Source organism: Pagrus major, chromosome 5 (genome assembly GCF_040436345.1).
Source record: "Pagrus major chromosome 5, Pma_NU_1.0".
Lineage (NCBI taxonomy): Eukaryota > Metazoa > Chordata > Actinopteri > Spariformes > Sparidae > Pagrus > Pagrus major.
In genome coordinates this window covers 25,351,960-25,368,763 of record NC_133219.1, presented here as the reverse complement: position 1 = coordinate 25,368,763, position 16,804 = coordinate 25,351,960, and the positions used below count along the sequence as shown (strand labels likewise).

The following is a 16,804-nucleotide window of genomic DNA, read 5'->3' as shown; positions in this document are numbered from 1 at the left end:
TTTGAATAATTTGGTATCTAGTAATAATGAAATATAATAACATGAATTATGTTGTAAAAGTGAAAAGGATCACATTATAGCGAGAAATAATATTCTGTGTGTGTTACACCTGTGTGCATTTGTATGACGTGTATGTCAGACACTGAATGTGAGAGTAAGTTTTAGGTCTGTGGCATTTGGAGTGGAACATCCTGCCTGAACGTAGAAACAACTTATGAAAAACCTATAGCATGGCATGCTTTGAAAATGTATTTGCATAAATGTTAGGTATAGTATTCAGTTGTAGTGAGTAGTAGGTGTGAAATTAATAATTTATGCAAAAAAACTGAATTTCTCTTTAACTGCTTAAATACTTGGCCAGTGACTTTAGGACAATAAATACACAGTTCATTTCAGTATTTAAGTCTATCCAGCGACCAGGAAATTCAGTCAGCAGAATGAGAGAAAGAGAAACAGGTGGATGGACAGGCTGAAAAAACAAGGAGGCGAGAATAGATGTGTGTGAAGTTTCATTCAGACATAGAAAAGAACAGTGTGTGCCACGAGGTGAGGTGTTGAGATGAAAGAGGGAGAGGAAGAAAAAAAAAAAGCCTCTGAAGTCTCCCGTCTTCCCATCCTGCCCTGAGAGCATCCTGCTTGTCTGGCCCAGAAGCAGGAGGAGGACAGACAATAAAATGAGGTAGGACCAGAGGAAGTCCTGACTGCTTCAGGCATTTGTTCCCACCAACTTCATTCCGTTCCACTTTTCTTTGGAAGTACGTTGCTTTTGGCTTTTAGCCTTTCCTCCTCCTTTCTTCTGCCCTCTCTTCTTATTCCTCAGTACCTTTCTCCTCTTCTGTAACTCTTTCTTCTCTCCTCTCCCTCTGCACTTGTGACATTTAGAAGCCTCCCACCAAAAAGGCTTTCTTTGCTCTCTTTCTTTATTTTCAATTCTATCACCCTTGTTCTCATTCTCTGACAATCTCCGCCATCAACATTAGCATTAAGTCAGCATTAGCCCTCTGCTGTGCGCTCTCTTTCTGGTCCCCATTTTCCAGCTCAGCATCTGGGCTCAGATAATACAGAAACATGGTCACCTTATCTCCTCAGAAATGACACACTAGGCTCACGCCGTGTCAAACGTTGCTTCGTCCTATCTGATCCCCAGACGGAAAATAAAAAACTGCCCTGCTGAGCTCTGAGTGTAAGACACAGCCCCGGATCTTTAATGGAATGTGTGTGTGTGAGTGTGTGTATGTATCCATGTGGTGTGCGCAGCAGAAATCTCCCTATCTTTGTCAGTTTTCACTGCCAGCATTAGTATAATGAAGGATGCACAGAGATGATCTGTCAGTGGATTTTTTGTGACAGCAGCAGGAGACAAAGGTGCAGTGAATATAAAGTCATGTGAGGCTGCAGTGTCAAATTGGGTAATGTTTGTAATATCCTTTCATTTACAAAATAAGAGTGCCCTGCTCAACCAAACCAAAAACCCACCAGAAGAGGGTGATTATTGAGACCTGTTGATCTCAATGTTTTTTGTTTTATTAGCATTTTGTTGACAAAATGTACAACATAAAATGATCTTTCATCAACCCTCCTACCTGCGAGCACAGGTCCTGGGGCTTCCTTCCCATGCCATGGGGCAGTTCTCTGCAGCGCGTGGACAGGTTGAGGATGGCCGTGGCTGCCATGTGGGCGGCCTCCATGTCGTGACTGTAGTCAAAGCTGCTCTTGCTGCAGGTGCTGCTGGCGCTGCTACCCCCACCCCCTCTGCCTCCTCCTGCGCCCCCTCCTCCACCTCCACAGCTCAGGCTGCTACTGCTACTGCTGGGAGCGTAGGTGCTGGTGGTGCTGCTGGCTGAGCTGGAGTTTTTGCAGTAACGTTTGGCTGCAGGACACATTAAAGACATTCGAAAGAGGGCTTAATCCATTTCAATGAATACTTACAATTATGTATGATATGGATTTACATGTTAATTGAATGTGTGTTTTCATGTAGTGTATGTTTAAATTAAAACCTGCAAACTTGTCAAACACTGTTCACATTTTAGGATCTTGAACTAAGTTAAAAAGAAGGAGATTATTGACTCTGTCAAACTTTTATACTTTTTAGATTCAGCCTTGAAAATAAAACATTATTGGTCTGATAGATTTGGTATTTTAATTGACAGTCTTATCCAAATTTAAAATAATTTGCCACATCAGAAGACCCAACAAAATATTCTTATGTCAACCAAAATGTTTATGCTTAAAACTAATAATTGTGTGTTCATTTATGAGTTGACTACATCTTGAACACAAATAAAACAGTAAATCCACTATAGGAGAAGCGAAAGGAATGTAATGGGAATGTACAGTGGAAATAAACAAAGCCAATTTTATCTTGCTGTAAAGTATTACCGTCATATCCTTTGGGGGAGGTGTCTCTTTGTCCATGAACTTTGGGTGCGATGGCCCGTTTCCCGTACACTTGGTGGTTGTTACTGCCATCAAAGCTGCTGTAGTCAAAGCTGGTCTTGGAGTACTTCTCCAGCTCCTTGGCCAGGTTGGAGCGGGGCGTGCTGGTGGAAACATTGTTCTTGTAACCATACTGTGGATAGTCCAGTTGTTTGACAAAGCACATAGGCCTGGAAAATAAATGACGAGGGGGTGGAAGTTGGACCGAGGCACTCAACATTGCCCAGGGGGAGGAGAGGGAACTTGGGGTTTGGTTAATAAATGGGCAGATGCAAGGGAAGGGGCAGACTGCTATGGTAATAATCCAGGCTTAGAATATGGAGGATGATACTGGTGGAGGGTGGGGTGATTTAGGGTGCAGGGCCTCCCTTTTATACACCATAGCATGGATGTTTTCTTCCTCTGCTTTACAAAAATAACCCTATAAACACTTGTATTTTTTCATCCCTAGTCAATAAAAAACTAAATTGAATTTCTGCATTCCTTTTATTATACTTGCACACTTCTGATATGCTTTTATCATTTGATGTGCATTTATAACCCTGATCTAAGGCCAGAAAAAAATTTAAAGTAATATCTTGCACTGTTGATGTTCAGTTAGATATAAATATAAAATTTACAATTACTTATGACTTTTCATCATAGCATTTTCATGACTATCAGAGAAACTCTCATTCAAAAAGCCTTGCCTTTACTGTGATAAATGAGAACAATTTTGTTAAAATCTAATAAAGCGATTTGCCTTCAATAGTGAGGAGAGAAATGAACATGCCGTTTCTTGAAAGTATTCTCAGTGGACAGGAGAACATAAACATAAAACAAAAAAGGGATACATAAAATCTCAATAGCTTTACAAATTGCTGGGGAAAAAAGAACAAAACATTCCAACATGACTGAGTACTCCTATTTTTTATTACAGTCAGTACACCTTAGCATAGAATCTATATTTGCATTTCCTTTCAGGGAATGACCACAGCTGAAGAGTGAATGCTACCTTAAAACTCGGTCAGAGGCCTGGTTGGACTTGGAGCCATCACAGCTCTGGTGCTTCTCCTGGGCTTTGGCCAGCTTCTCAGCTGCAGCGATAGGACATCCTGACAGACTGAAATGAGAAAGTGACTTCAGTGGAATAGTGAAACATGCATCAGAGACACATTTTGATATGTGAAAATGTTACATTGAATGCACATGCTGTACGATGTTTGGCTTGTTAGAGTACTTGTCAGCCAGTCTGCCAGCCTGAAAGCTTGTGCACCTCTGTTTGTCAGCCAATCAATTCCATTGTCTATCAGTTTGAAAGTAACTGACTGTATTGACTTACTTTTAGTACTTTCATAACAACAAAATTGGTGATGGCTTGCATGTCTCTGGTTGAGTGGCTTGAAATAATTCTCAGAATAGATATTCCCTTATGGACAAATGTGCATTTTTACATGCATGCTGCAGCATCTTGTGTCCTTTAAACACATGCTGACAAGACACACACTCACTCACATACACTTGGGATCTACACCTACAGAATTTAGAACTGTAAAACTTTTTCCTGACAAGTAACTGACCAAATGTGACAAAAGTTCATGTTGTTATCCTTAACCCCTATTATTCTCCATCCAGTCTGTCAACTGTAGTGTACCGGGTGGTGCTGAAAAAATTTGCTTTGACAATGGCCTGAAGCCAGTATAGAGTTGTGTCCATGAGCACCTGTCATCAGACGTACCTGAATGTGTGCAGGGGTAATAGTATGTATCAGGTTCGGAAGCGTGTGGTAGTGTATGGAGGTTTATAACAGCTCTTTCTAGTTAAAGTGAAAGTTTACTGTGCATGCCTATTTTGCACTGCAGCCGTGTCACTGAGCACGGCATGGAGGCATTCTGGCCCACCCAGGTCTGCACCTCTCCTGTCACCCTGGCTGAGTGGCAGAAAGGTGCTAATGGCTGCTGCTATGCCCGACTCCCTGAGCATCTGCTGCGGGTGACACTCTTCTTTCACTGTCACCTCGCCCCGTCTGACAGCACTGGCAGGAGTGCCCTGCTATTTCAGTTTCTCCCTCCAAACCTGCACCTGATAGATGCCATTTTTCACCACAAGCTGATAAATGATTTATGCTGTGGTGTGAATTGCTGCATTCCAATCAGTCTCAGTTAAACTGTGGGATCGTTAAGCAGCTGAACTATACTTTAATTATTTCTTTCTACCCAACATCATAAGACCAACTGTACTTATCCACACACAAAAGACAATGTGTTGGAAAGACAAAGAGAATGGATTTAACAATAACTAAATGAAAAGATGATGTGAAAAAAAACTGAGGATGACAAAATTATTTTAGGTAGCTCATTAGAAAAAAAGTCCCACTGTGAAAAAAGGAGGGTGCAACATGGACAGTGCCAGTTTCACATGGGCAGGCTGTCGCTTACCTTCTGTGGGAGTTTCTGTTGCTATTGACATGGCCGCGTCCCGTGCAGCCAGGCGTAGGACACTTAAGAACATTCTCATACATAGCCACAACTTCATATAGACAGGAGACAGGAGTGAAAGACAGGGAAGGTTAGGAGCCCCTTACAATCACGCATGAGCTCTATTAGTGTGTGAGGAGCTTGGCATTATAAACATCATTAAGAAATGAGCCTGTGTGAACCCAAATGACCTCTTCTTCATTTTAATGAAGACTAGTTTAAGAGGGCAGGCAAGGTTTCCCACCATATTGCTTCCACTTACCCAGCCCTTTCAAATTAGTATTCATGGAATAGGGACAGTCATGAATAAAAAGATGTCATTTAAGTTTAACAGGACAAAGCCAGCAAGAGAGAGAGAAATGGAAGGAAATTTAGGGCATGCAGAGAGTAGAGCAACCAACAGCTAGCAATCATGCAAAACACAAGCCTTGAAATCAATGGAAGAAGCAGACAGATGGAATACAGCTCCTTGATAGAGTGTGCTTTGTTATCATCCGCACGTTGTTAGGGTAGAGAGTGCAGTCTTCAATACCATTTACCATTAAAACAGTCCATAACTGTCTCAGTTCCCCTCAGCAACCAGCCAATTAGATTAATGATCTATGGATGTCCGAGAGGAGCCGTCGGAGCACCGCAGGCACAGGAAAGGGTTGTCTTGTGCGCAGGGCCAAACCCCATCGGCACCAGCTTCATCATTATCATCCCCTTAAACTTTAACCCCTCGTCATCCTCCTTCCCGTACATACTAATTGGTGTTCGGTGCAGGTAATTGGACAAACCTGCCACCTCAACATGCCACAAGCCAATACATTATGCATATCCCAGTTTTGCCCTGCCCTTTTGCAAAGACACAGATAAAATGGAAAGAAAGCACTTGGCCTGATTCAGTGGGCACTGACAGAACTACAGGGATGCTGAGGAAAAGAATGACATGAGGAAGCAATGTGGCTCCAAATGCCTTGTATGTTACAAAGGTAATTCATTTTAAAGACAAAACAAAGACTCCCATGTGAGCTGATTAAATATTTTAGCATTTGACAGAAAAGAGCTACAGGAACGGGAATTAATGAATTTGAGATATAATTTAATCATCATTTCTCACATTTCCCAAGGAACAGCCTGGTTGTACTGTGTGATTTCCCAATTAAATGAAGCCAGTGCATTAATAATACATTGTCCATTCAGTACAGCAAATGTGTTAACAGGGGAGATACTTGCCCATAGCTGAATCTTCCACACAGGCAGCTACAGGTATGACATGTACCCATCTTTACTTTTAAAGTGGTGGATCAAGGTTTCAGACTGCATGAGAATATTGAGGTCATATAACAGAAACCTGTGACTGGCTGCTACATGGCTGATAATGCAGAGACCCAATAGCGATAAATCATGCCATCTAAAGCAGGTCACCTTTTTACAGCAACAAGACTGTGTGTATGTGTGTTTCACTCTCAAGTATCCTTCTGAAGTCAGGGAAGAAGTACTGAAGATGATGCCACAGAGATTAATTTTCTCGCTATTCCTCGCTCTGAGTGTGGCATTATTGCTCTGTATATATGTATATTTCTTGTATTTTTGTTTTGTTTTTGTTGATATTGATATTATTATTATTATTATTATTCTTATTATTATTATTATTATTATTATTATTATTATTATTATTATTATTTCTGCATATTCTGAATTTTGAATGGGAGCAACTGTAACACAAACAATTTCCCATAGGAGATAATAAAATATTTCTGATTCTGATTCTGATTAAAAAGATAACTTCTTGTGATCTGAAGCATTTTAGTGGTGTCGTCTGCACAACAAGTCAGCCTGATGAACACAAGTGAGGAATAGGATGAGGAACACAGACATAATATTCCAAAATCTCCAGTGACAATCAATTCAAGCCCATGCCAAATTCCATTCTGGGGCTCTAGATCCCAGTCAAGGTCAACTGCTCTGAGTTATCTAACATTTCTGGGAGGAGGGTACAGCTCAGATTAGGGACCTTTGTGTGAGTGGCGCTCCGCAGAACAAAATGTATCTGTGACACTGCTAGTCTTTACAAGCCTGGGTTTCATGGTAACTAATTTCTTTGCCATTATTAAGGCCCTCTTTTATTTTGATTGCAGTGTGGATCATGGCAGATCATAACTTGATTTTCACACAGCGGTTAATGAAACGTGCAAAGGGGCTTTTATAGAGAAGTTTGCACAAGGTGAATGAGACTAAATAACTGGGGTGAAATCTTTAAAGGGAAAACTCACTATTGCCACTTCACTTGATCTGTGGCTTAGAGATATGACACTGCCTTTCAATTCAACAGAACATAATTTAGGAATACAAATAAATGAATGGGGTTTAAGGCATGGATGACTGAACCTTGCTCAGTGTTATCAAGGTCTGTGAACATTTTCAAGTTTTGTGAAAAATGAAATGTTAAGACTCAATTAACATTAAAAAGCTAAACAGATTAATGAAATATAACAGCATGATATTTCACCTTTTCTTATCAGTCTCACAGTCAGTAAAACATGCTGCGAAGAAGCATGCTGCCATTATTTACCCTACAATGATAAAAGCAACAACAATTGATGGGATTATCGCATGCTTATAATCCCTGTCAGTCAATAGTCTCATGCACTCAAATAAATCACTGATTGACAGCTTTTGACCATTCCACCAATCGCTGCATGGCCACTATTCACCAAGGTCTTATTTCCCATCTCATCACCACGGCACACTAGGCAGGCAATCAGCAAGCAAAACCATGGCCCCATGCATAAGGTCACAAGAGGAGTGCAGCTGCAACCAAAGTGACCCCTCACTGTACCCCCCGCTCAAATATCAAACACAGTCCAGTCGTGACAGCAAGTACACAGCACACCAAACAAGCTAGACACAGTATTGTTTACGGGAAACATGCCGATTCCTGAACATCAAAGAACATGAAGGCCATAGGTTGGGTAAATAAGCCAAACCGGTGTTTGCCTGGTGTGTGACTGAAGTGCTTACTTTCTGGTGGCACCCTGTCTTTGTGTGGACAGCCGGAGAGGCTCCGATGGTGGGGGTACAGGCCTGTCACATGACCCGTGCCGTCACAGCCTGGTGTCGGACACCGACTCTCCTTCTTGTCTGCACGTGAAGCATCTGTTACCAGAAAATCATAATAAGATCATCACATATAACAAAATGGTGGACTGCACCAAATAGCACAGGTGGGGCTGGCACTATGTCAGCCACATAACTATAATTATAACTATAACATAACTCTATTGGATGAACATTAGAGCCTGGCTGATATCATTTTGCAGAAATTATTGGCTGGGTTAGTATTAGTATCTGGTATCAGTATCAGCAGATCAGTTGTCCAATGCGCCGATACAAAAACTTTTTTAGAAATTATAATGCAGAAAAACATGCTTGGGATAATCTGTAATCATTAATTTCCCAGTGAAGTTTACTCTGTTTGATATCTTTGTCACAAGTGTATGATAACAACATTTAAAGGATCATTGCCAAAAATGTGTGTATGTCGGCCAATATATTGATATCTGCATTTTGTAACTTCCTAATATCTGTATTGGCATCGGCCCCAAAAATCGAGTATCGGTTAGGCCGTAGTGAAGTTGTAAGTCTGAACATAATGTTAAAATACAAATCATGATTATGTGCTATTTTCTAGATTGATAAAAATATGTAAAATCCAGGAAACAGTTTTAGTTGAAGAACCCACTTTTGTAACCAAATTTAGGCCCTTGACTACTGCAACCAAAAACATTTGAATTTTTAGTGGATTTTATTTTTTATTCATAGTCCATTATGTATTGCTGTGCTTATTTGAAGAAATGCAGTGAAGATTGACAAGGACAAAGACTCAATAACTGGCTTGATGACAGATTGTTTGGTCATGATGTTTGTTCACTGTAATGAAATTGTAAATTTGTGAAACAATGCAACTCTTGTGTCGTTGACCTTCAACAAAAAAATTTCATCTTTCAGTTTAGTTCCAATTAAGAATTTTTCATACTTTCCTTCATTAAGGTGAGTGTGACACTGATGGTTCAAAAAGCATGCGCGCATGCACACACACACACACACACACACACACACCGGATGGGATTGTCTTTCTCTTCCCAAAATCTGGTTCTTCTGTTTCTCGGAAACCCAGATCAGATATAGTTACCCCCAAAAAGCAGCACTGTCAAGCCAACTGGCATCGTTTCTGCAGATGTAACCATTCACCTTTAAAACACTCTGACTCTCAAAGAAGGTCAAGGATTCTTCTTACAATCAACATGCAATGGCTCTTGTTGATGCAGTTGACATTACCACTTGCAATGAAAATTAGGAACATTTACAAATTAATAATAGTTTTGTATAATATCTTTTCATAGCAGAGTTACAGGAGCATAGTGTTCAGATTGTACAATCAATTTGGATCCATTTGAGTAACAGAAACCTTTATCTGAATATCTGAAGCAAGATTAGCAAAGCAGGAAAAAGGGAAAAGGGAGTGGCTATTATCTCATGCCATAGAAAGACAGACCACTGTTTAAAATTTACAGGCCTGCGCAACTTAGTATCTCCATTTAAGGCACTTACTGACAAACCAAAATGAAACAGAGGTTGTGGAATAAGAGCAATAAAACGAATAATCAACTGAAGGGGTAGAAGGGTTGAGAAAGGACAAATTTGAGAGGTGGGATGGAGCACACCAACTCATCCATTTACAATTGGTCACCAAATGAAATCCCTTGTCTCATTCATCAGATAAAAGGACCTCATTATCCACTGTGGCTGTCATCTATCTATGTCACGTTAGAAGTATATGAGTTTGGTTCAATATTGCGATGTCATGTCTGGCTCTTCTGTTAGCAACAGTGCAGTCAAGGCGGGGAAATTTCATGTTGATAAAGAACTTGGTCTGCATGTTAAATGTGGCTTTTCATTAAAATTAATTATTTTGGGGCACATTATTACACTGACTTTGTGCTTGAACAGTAAGTTGTAAATAATTCTTCATTTCCACACACATGCATGCACGAGCGCACACGTACACATACATGATGCCTGTGCATTTTGTCTGTCACGCTTCCATTGCAGAGGAGCCAAGTGAAAGGCATATTAGAAAGCAGGGGATATTGATTGTGGCTGGGGACGGTCTGTGCTTTGCATAGCAAATGGCCTCCATTACCATACCATCTCTGGATAATTAATGTACAGTCAGTGGGCCTGTCGTTCGTTATTGGTCATTCTGATACTGTTCAATTTTCATCTTAGCCTTGTGCTTCTCTTCGGAGCTGGGCTCTTCTCTGAACCCCCCATCCCCCATTCCCCCTCCCTCACTATGCTCTGTTTTATGAATCACACAGGAACCCTGGTCAACGAGTGTCTGCTACTATCTTGCCTGAAGGAAAGATGTTATCATGACGCAACTGTCTCATGTCCTCTCATTATTCCAACATTAGTCAGACACAGGGGCCATTGAAGGCTCTTGAAATTAACATTTGTGTGGCATTTAAGTCGCAATATATACCTGCTGTGAGTTGTGTGGCATTTAAGGTGTGATATCACCCTGCTGTGAATTAGCATGCTCTTATTTGTTGGCCTCATCCGATACCTTCCTTATAGGAGGAAATAATTTAACCTAACAAAGTCTGAATATTGTTGCACTAAAGGATCTGATGAGGAGTCAAATAAGGAAGATGAAATCAGACCACTGTAAATGCCACTGTAGTACCTGTAAGACTGCTACTCTACTCTCACGTATGTAAGCATATTCTGTACACTGTATAACAATTACCACTGATGGAATACTGCAGTCTTTGTGCTATGTATCCATTTATATGTGTTTGTCTTTCTGTAATGTAATGTATCAATAAGTATCAACCTGAACAGTAGGTCACAAGCGTCATGAAAAACGTAAAAAGCTTCTTTGTACCCTACAGAATGAAGCCTTTCTAAAGACAGAGGGTCTCTGTTTTGTAGCTTCCACTCCCAAGTGCTTGTGCAGGTTTAAAAATAGGCAGCTTTACCCCAAGCTGCATCGAAGGGATGAGATTTGCGGTCCAAACAGTCCGTGCAGATTGCCATTACTTATGCCTGACAAGCCTACCCTCTGATGTTTCCATGCTGGCCTATTTTAACAACATAAGCTGCTGCTGCTGCTCCCGCTGCTACCGAGATGCGAGATTTCCAAATTGGCTGAAAAAGCTTGTCCTGGGGTTATAGTGAAGTTCCCAGAATGCATGTGGGCTGTCTAGTCTCCAGTACAGGATAGATAGAATATAGAGCCAAACAGTGGCAGACAAACATTTTACCTGAGCTTGTTAAATGAGGTAAACATGTCTACACTTGTGTAGATATGGTTTCCAATGGATCCTTGGTGTGCATCTGAGCATGTCCATGTTTGAAAGAGCCACTCACCTTTATGGTAGAAAGGCTTCTTCATACCATCAGGTAGCCGGGCTTTACGCTCAACACCGTAACCATGCCTCTGGCTGTGGTCGTCATGGTTATACCTCACCCCGTCTCTCCTGGCAGCCTCAGCTGCCATCTTATCCCGCATTGCCTTAGCACGTTCTGACTCTAGTGCAATGGCCTTCTCCAACAGGGAGAGGTTACCCTTTGTCATGTCAAACACTTCTTCTGATCGGTCTGATGTCACAGAGGCTGTGTCCTCATCAAAGTCCCGGTGGATAGAGTGATATCTGTCGTCCTGTGCACAACTGGAGAAGGCCTTGGAGCGTGGGCTCAGCTGTTCCTCAAGCTTCATGAGATTGTCCATGTCAGAATAATTCCTATCAAGCATCCGCCTGTCATCTTGGCTGTGGCTGAAATCCCCATAGCTGTGATGCTGGGACTGCTGATTGGGATCCCCACATGAAAAATGAATTTGCTGGGATGGCCCATTTCGGTCAGCGGACTTTGTTTCACTTAGTTTCCGAGCCAGGTCAAAGCACTGGTTCCGTAGGCACTCCAGACTGCTTAAACACACTTCCTCATCACTGTTTTCTATTTGTCCATTACTAGTTGTCTTAACTTGTCCGTTACCACCATTGTGTGCATTTCCACCATTGTGAGTACAGTCATTCTCACCCCCATTCTGAGCTGTACCATCCCCAAACTCCTGTCCATCTAAATTGTCAACCACTACTGCACCATGACCTTGGGCCAGCAGTTTCAGGGAGTCCACCGTCTCCCGAACGACATCACTGTCAATGTCCAAACTCAGATCACCCTTCTGTGTTTCATCCCCTTCCCCCTCTTCTTCCTCCTCCTCTTCCTCCTCTTCTTCTTCTTCTTCTTCTTCTTCCTCCTCCTCCTCCTCTTCATCGTCTTCCTCTTCCTCCTCCTCCTCCTCGTCCTCCTCCTCCTCTTCTTCCTCAGCGCTGTTGGACGAGTTGCTGTTCATCTCAGATTCCGTCATGGCTCGGTTCGCAGCGTCTTCTGCGATTTTGCCCAGGTTGAGGAGGGACTTGGCCACAAGTTCATCGTAGTTCTCGTACTCATCATTGTTGTTGTCGTCCTTCTCCGTCAGCTGGCCAGATGTGGCATTACCACCACCACCTCTACCATCGCCCTGAGCCCCCTGGCCACTGCTCATCTGATCGTCCTCTGTTGGAAAGAAAGAACAAATGTCTTATAATTTAATTTCCGTCATTCTGTTTTACTGGCAAATCAGATTTCTGGGCTTGGTCCATCTAAATTGGATAAGGAACTCTTTGCTTCCCCTAATAATTTACTTTGAGAGTCTTAACAGCAGCTTGTGTTCTGAATTGTGAATCAGCACAGGAAGTTAAATATAGTGTTTGGGGAAGGTTCCAGAGAAAGATGCTCTAGTAAAAGAGAATCAATGATACCAGGGACTATATCTTTAGCAAGTGTTATATTTGCCTTATTTCCTGGATGTCTTTCGAAAATGATATTCACAGGTCTTATAATTAACAGTATTGCTAAAGAATTCTGTAAATAGCTGCAAATGAGATAACATTTTATTCATTATTCAGCAGTGTAAATCAAAACACTGTGAGAAATCTTTGAGTTAGAGATAGCAATTTTTTTTTACAGGAGAGTCTTAAATCTGAGAGATAATGTAGTGTTCCATCTGCCACACTCAGTAGCTATTCATCATTTGCTAAAGTTCTTTTTCTTTCAATCATCAGTATCTTTAGAATTCCTTTCACTGCCTAATTGATTCTGACAGGCTGCAAAAGGTTACTGAACCTCTTCTGTCAGTAATTTCAAGCACTCACTCCTGGAGCACTTCCAATCTCTCCTTTCACATTTCCGCCCTGAGCCGCCAAGAGCACATCGCTCACACTGGCGTCACATTTGCCCCCCCGCCCCCCAACCAACCAACCAACCAAATTGAAGAGACAAAAAATAATAGTAGTAGTAGTAGTTAGTAGTAACTACAACAGTGCAATTGCAAGTGATGAAACACTAAATGTCACCAGGTTCAAAGACATGTCTGTAATCACAATATACACAATGACTCATCAGATCAAAATTACAAATATGAAGGTTGCTAACACATTACAATATGCATTCAAAAACAAATATGAATAATATCAAACTACATACTTGTACTGCATATAGACTACACAGACACTCACACTGACTTTCCCTCACTCATGCCTAGTACATACTGTACACAAACATGCTTACACACACTCCAATCTTAGAGTAACACAGTATCAGTGCTTTGGGGGTGAAGGCTTTGGAGTGGGAAGAGGAAACAGTCACGACTGACCAGACACATATTTTGACAGTGGAAGGCTTCTTACAGCAACCTCCTGCACCAGGGTTTTAATTTTTGATGGCATGAAACATGGCACAGGAACGCAATTTGAAGAGCAATCAAGGCACACAAAAGGGAAAAAAACAGATAGAGGAGGGAACAGAGAGACTGTCCTGCTCTGAATTGGCTATGGATTTGCTACACATATGTGCAAGCCACTGAGAAACACTGAGAAGCTCCAGAATGTCACCTCTATTACATGTAGGAGACTAGAATCTGCCAAGCCACCATCCAGTATTGCATGATAAAGATGCATAAGGAAAGATTTTTCTGCTTTTCTTTGGGGAAATGCTGCAGACTTTAATGTTGTTAGGTCTTTCTGTTCTAATAAAGCACACATAATAATTGAAGAGCTCAATGATTAGAAGAATTTGGAGAATTCATCGGGAAAGTGAATACCTTCCAGTGACAACAACAAGTACTGTGACCATGTCCATTGCACTTATCAAAAAGACATGGTAATCAGCTACTACCCATGGAAATAGAGAGCCTTGACAGGCTGAAGAGACAGCGGCAACAGTCCACTTTCTCAATGTTAAGGGTAAGGCCTCGGCTGTAGGCTCTAATGAACACCAGTCTGTAGCAGATGTTTTCACATTCTGCAAGAAAATACAGGCATGGATGCTGAGATGCCACATCAACACTTTGTGTGGGTAGAGCTACGCATCAAACAGGGTTAACACACTTCTCTCTCAGAGCTTCACTCTTAATTGGACTTGAAGGCACTGTCAGATCCAATCGTGATGCGGGGGTGTAATGCAGAATCTGCTGGAGAGAAACCTGCCAAATCTGGTCTTGGCCACGTTGAGGGATTGGGGTTCTCCAATCCCAGTCCCAAAACTAGATGTAACCCATGTATTTTGTACAGTATCATGTGTACAAAAAGATGGGCATGATTAAAATAATGCTTTGATTCTGAACAACTCTAACATTCTTAAGATTTAATTTTGTCAAGGGACAAACAACTGAACATTATTTTGTTATTAAAAATATTTAGATTGTTTATAGTCCTAAAAAAATAATCATGGCTCCAGTTTTAGCAATTTAATATGATTTAGCTCCACATAGCATCTAATATTTCTGGCAAAGGTCTTATGCAGAAGGTTAAAACATTTCAATGGGTGGGAAATAATTGCAAAGGAAGACCCTGCTAATTTCATATATCACTTTAGATAACTTTAAAGAAATAGAGCGCTATGAAAAATCAAGAAAGTAGCTAACAATTTAGCGCCAGTGCACCTCTCGTCCAGCTTTTAGTGGGTTTAGACTAGCAGTGTAGTAAAGCCTTTGAAAATAACTATGCATAATGCAAGTAAAATGCACAAATGAATTCATGAATGAATTGCCTAAAAACTATACAAAAGAAATATTCAATCACTGCAGGATTAATACATTGTATGGCTTTAGTCATGCTGGACTAAGTATGTTGTTTCAGGTCTTTTATCTCATTCCAATGCAAAACACCATCAGTGTTTGAACATCTGATGTTCAAACACTGATGGTTGGATCAGATATTACAATATAAACCACAGATATGCAGATGCAGTACTTGACAATAATGGCAACATTTTAAAATAGATAGAAATGTTTAGAAGTGTTTAGAATTTTAGGGAAATATGTAAATTTGTTTTTTTGGTGGAAAGTTACATGGGAAGCTCGATACTATTCTCCTGTGTGTAGGGTAAATATGAAACTAAACTAAATAACAAACTAAACTAAATAACAAACTCCAACTATCAGCAGCACCTTCATTAATTACAACATTAGATCTGGTTTGTTTGATCAGTACAAAAACCTAAGTGTAAAAACAATAATTTGCCATTTTACAGGGGTTATATGCCAGACTACTTCTATTGGGCACAGTGACTTGCTGGAGTGTTTACTGGTTACCTGATAAGTGGCAACTGAGCAAAGATAACCCCATTAAAATGGAAAATTGGCATTTTTGTCTTCATATAAATAATCAAACAAGATATCACATGTTACTGAGATTTAGGAGTACTGTATCTTTAAGTGGATCTTTCTACCTTTGGACAGAGCCAGGCAAGCTTTTTCCCTTGTTCCCAGTCTTTGTGCTAAGAGGGCTGACTGTAGCCCTAAAATTGACCATATACACATTAGAGTGCAACATATCTTCTCATCCAACTCAAAGCCAAATTTGTTCCTGAAATGTTGGACTATTCCTTTAAAATTCTATAAGGTTGTTCTAGTGCATTTGGTGTATTTGAGACATCTATCCAATGTGTTTCAATGATGAGAAAGCAATCTCACCTTGCCCTTGACTCTGCTCTCCTTCCTCCTCCTCTCCCTCGTCAAAGTCCACCTCTTCTAACGCTTCCTCCTCTTCATCTGCTTCCTGCACTCTCTCCTCATAGACCTCTTCCTCCTCTTCTTGCTCCACCTCTACCTCCTCTTCTTCCTCCTCTTCCTCACCCTCTCCGTCCCCTCTCTCCATCTCCCCATCTTCATGCTCCATTTGCTCTATGTTGTAGTCCATGTAGCCTTCCATCTCCTCCTCTTCCTCCTCCACTTCTCCCTCTTCCTCTTCCTCCTCTACTGTTCCTTCCTCCTCCTCTTCCTCCCTGTTGTCCATCTCTTCTGTTCCGTCTGTCTCGTAGCAATCCTCCATGGTGGAGTTGTTCATGTCACCTAGGTAGGTGCTCCTCTTAGGGGACGTTTCCAGGGTTTGTCTGTCTAGACTCTTTCTCTTCTTGGCCAGAGGGCAGCCGTACACACTGCAGAGGGGAGATAAGAGGGCAGCCATTAGCTGTTAGCCTCACCTGGCCAGAAGTGCTAATGTTCATTTGCAGTCAGGATTCTGTGTTAAGGTGTTGTGCTTTACAAACTACATTTGGAAAGAATACAAGCACAAAACAGCAATGGAACCCCCCCCCCCCACACACACACACACACACCTTAAGTTCGTCTGCTGGGAGATATATTAAACTTTGCTTAACCAACATAATTAGATATGTAATCATTAACTATTGAGCAATAATATTAAATGCTCTATTTCTTCCAGAAAAAAGATACAAATAGATGAAATCTCTATCTTTGAAGCAAACAAAGCAGAAGATTAAGTTTATTTTCAGTTTCATTTATATTCAGGTAG

At 41.1% G+C, this 16,804-nt stretch overlaps 1 protein-coding gene across 1 annotated transcript in view; it reads right to left on the bottom strand.

The window, feature by feature from the left end:
* The window catches only part of LOC140995670 (myelin transcription factor 1-like protein), a 33,510-nt gene extending 17,054 nt beyond the window's left edge, over positions 1-16,456 (bottom strand). Inside the window, exons 1-7 of the mRNA XM_073465749.1 lie at positions 15,964-16,456; positions 11,316-12,506; positions 7,902-8,036; positions 4,857-4,947; positions 3,434-3,541; positions 2,383-2,609; positions 1,584-1,870 (exon numbers count right to left, since the gene is read on the bottom strand). Coding sequence (XP_073321850.1) covers positions 1,584-1,870; positions 2,383-2,609; positions 3,434-3,541; positions 4,857-4,947; positions 7,902-8,036; positions 11,316-12,506; positions 15,964-16,456 — 2,532 coding nt within the window. The remainder of the gene's footprint in view (positions 1-1,583; positions 1,871-2,382; positions 2,610-3,433; positions 3,542-4,856; positions 4,948-7,901; positions 8,037-11,315; positions 12,507-15,963) is intronic.
* Between the last annotated feature and the right edge of the window lie 348 nt (positions 16,457-16,804).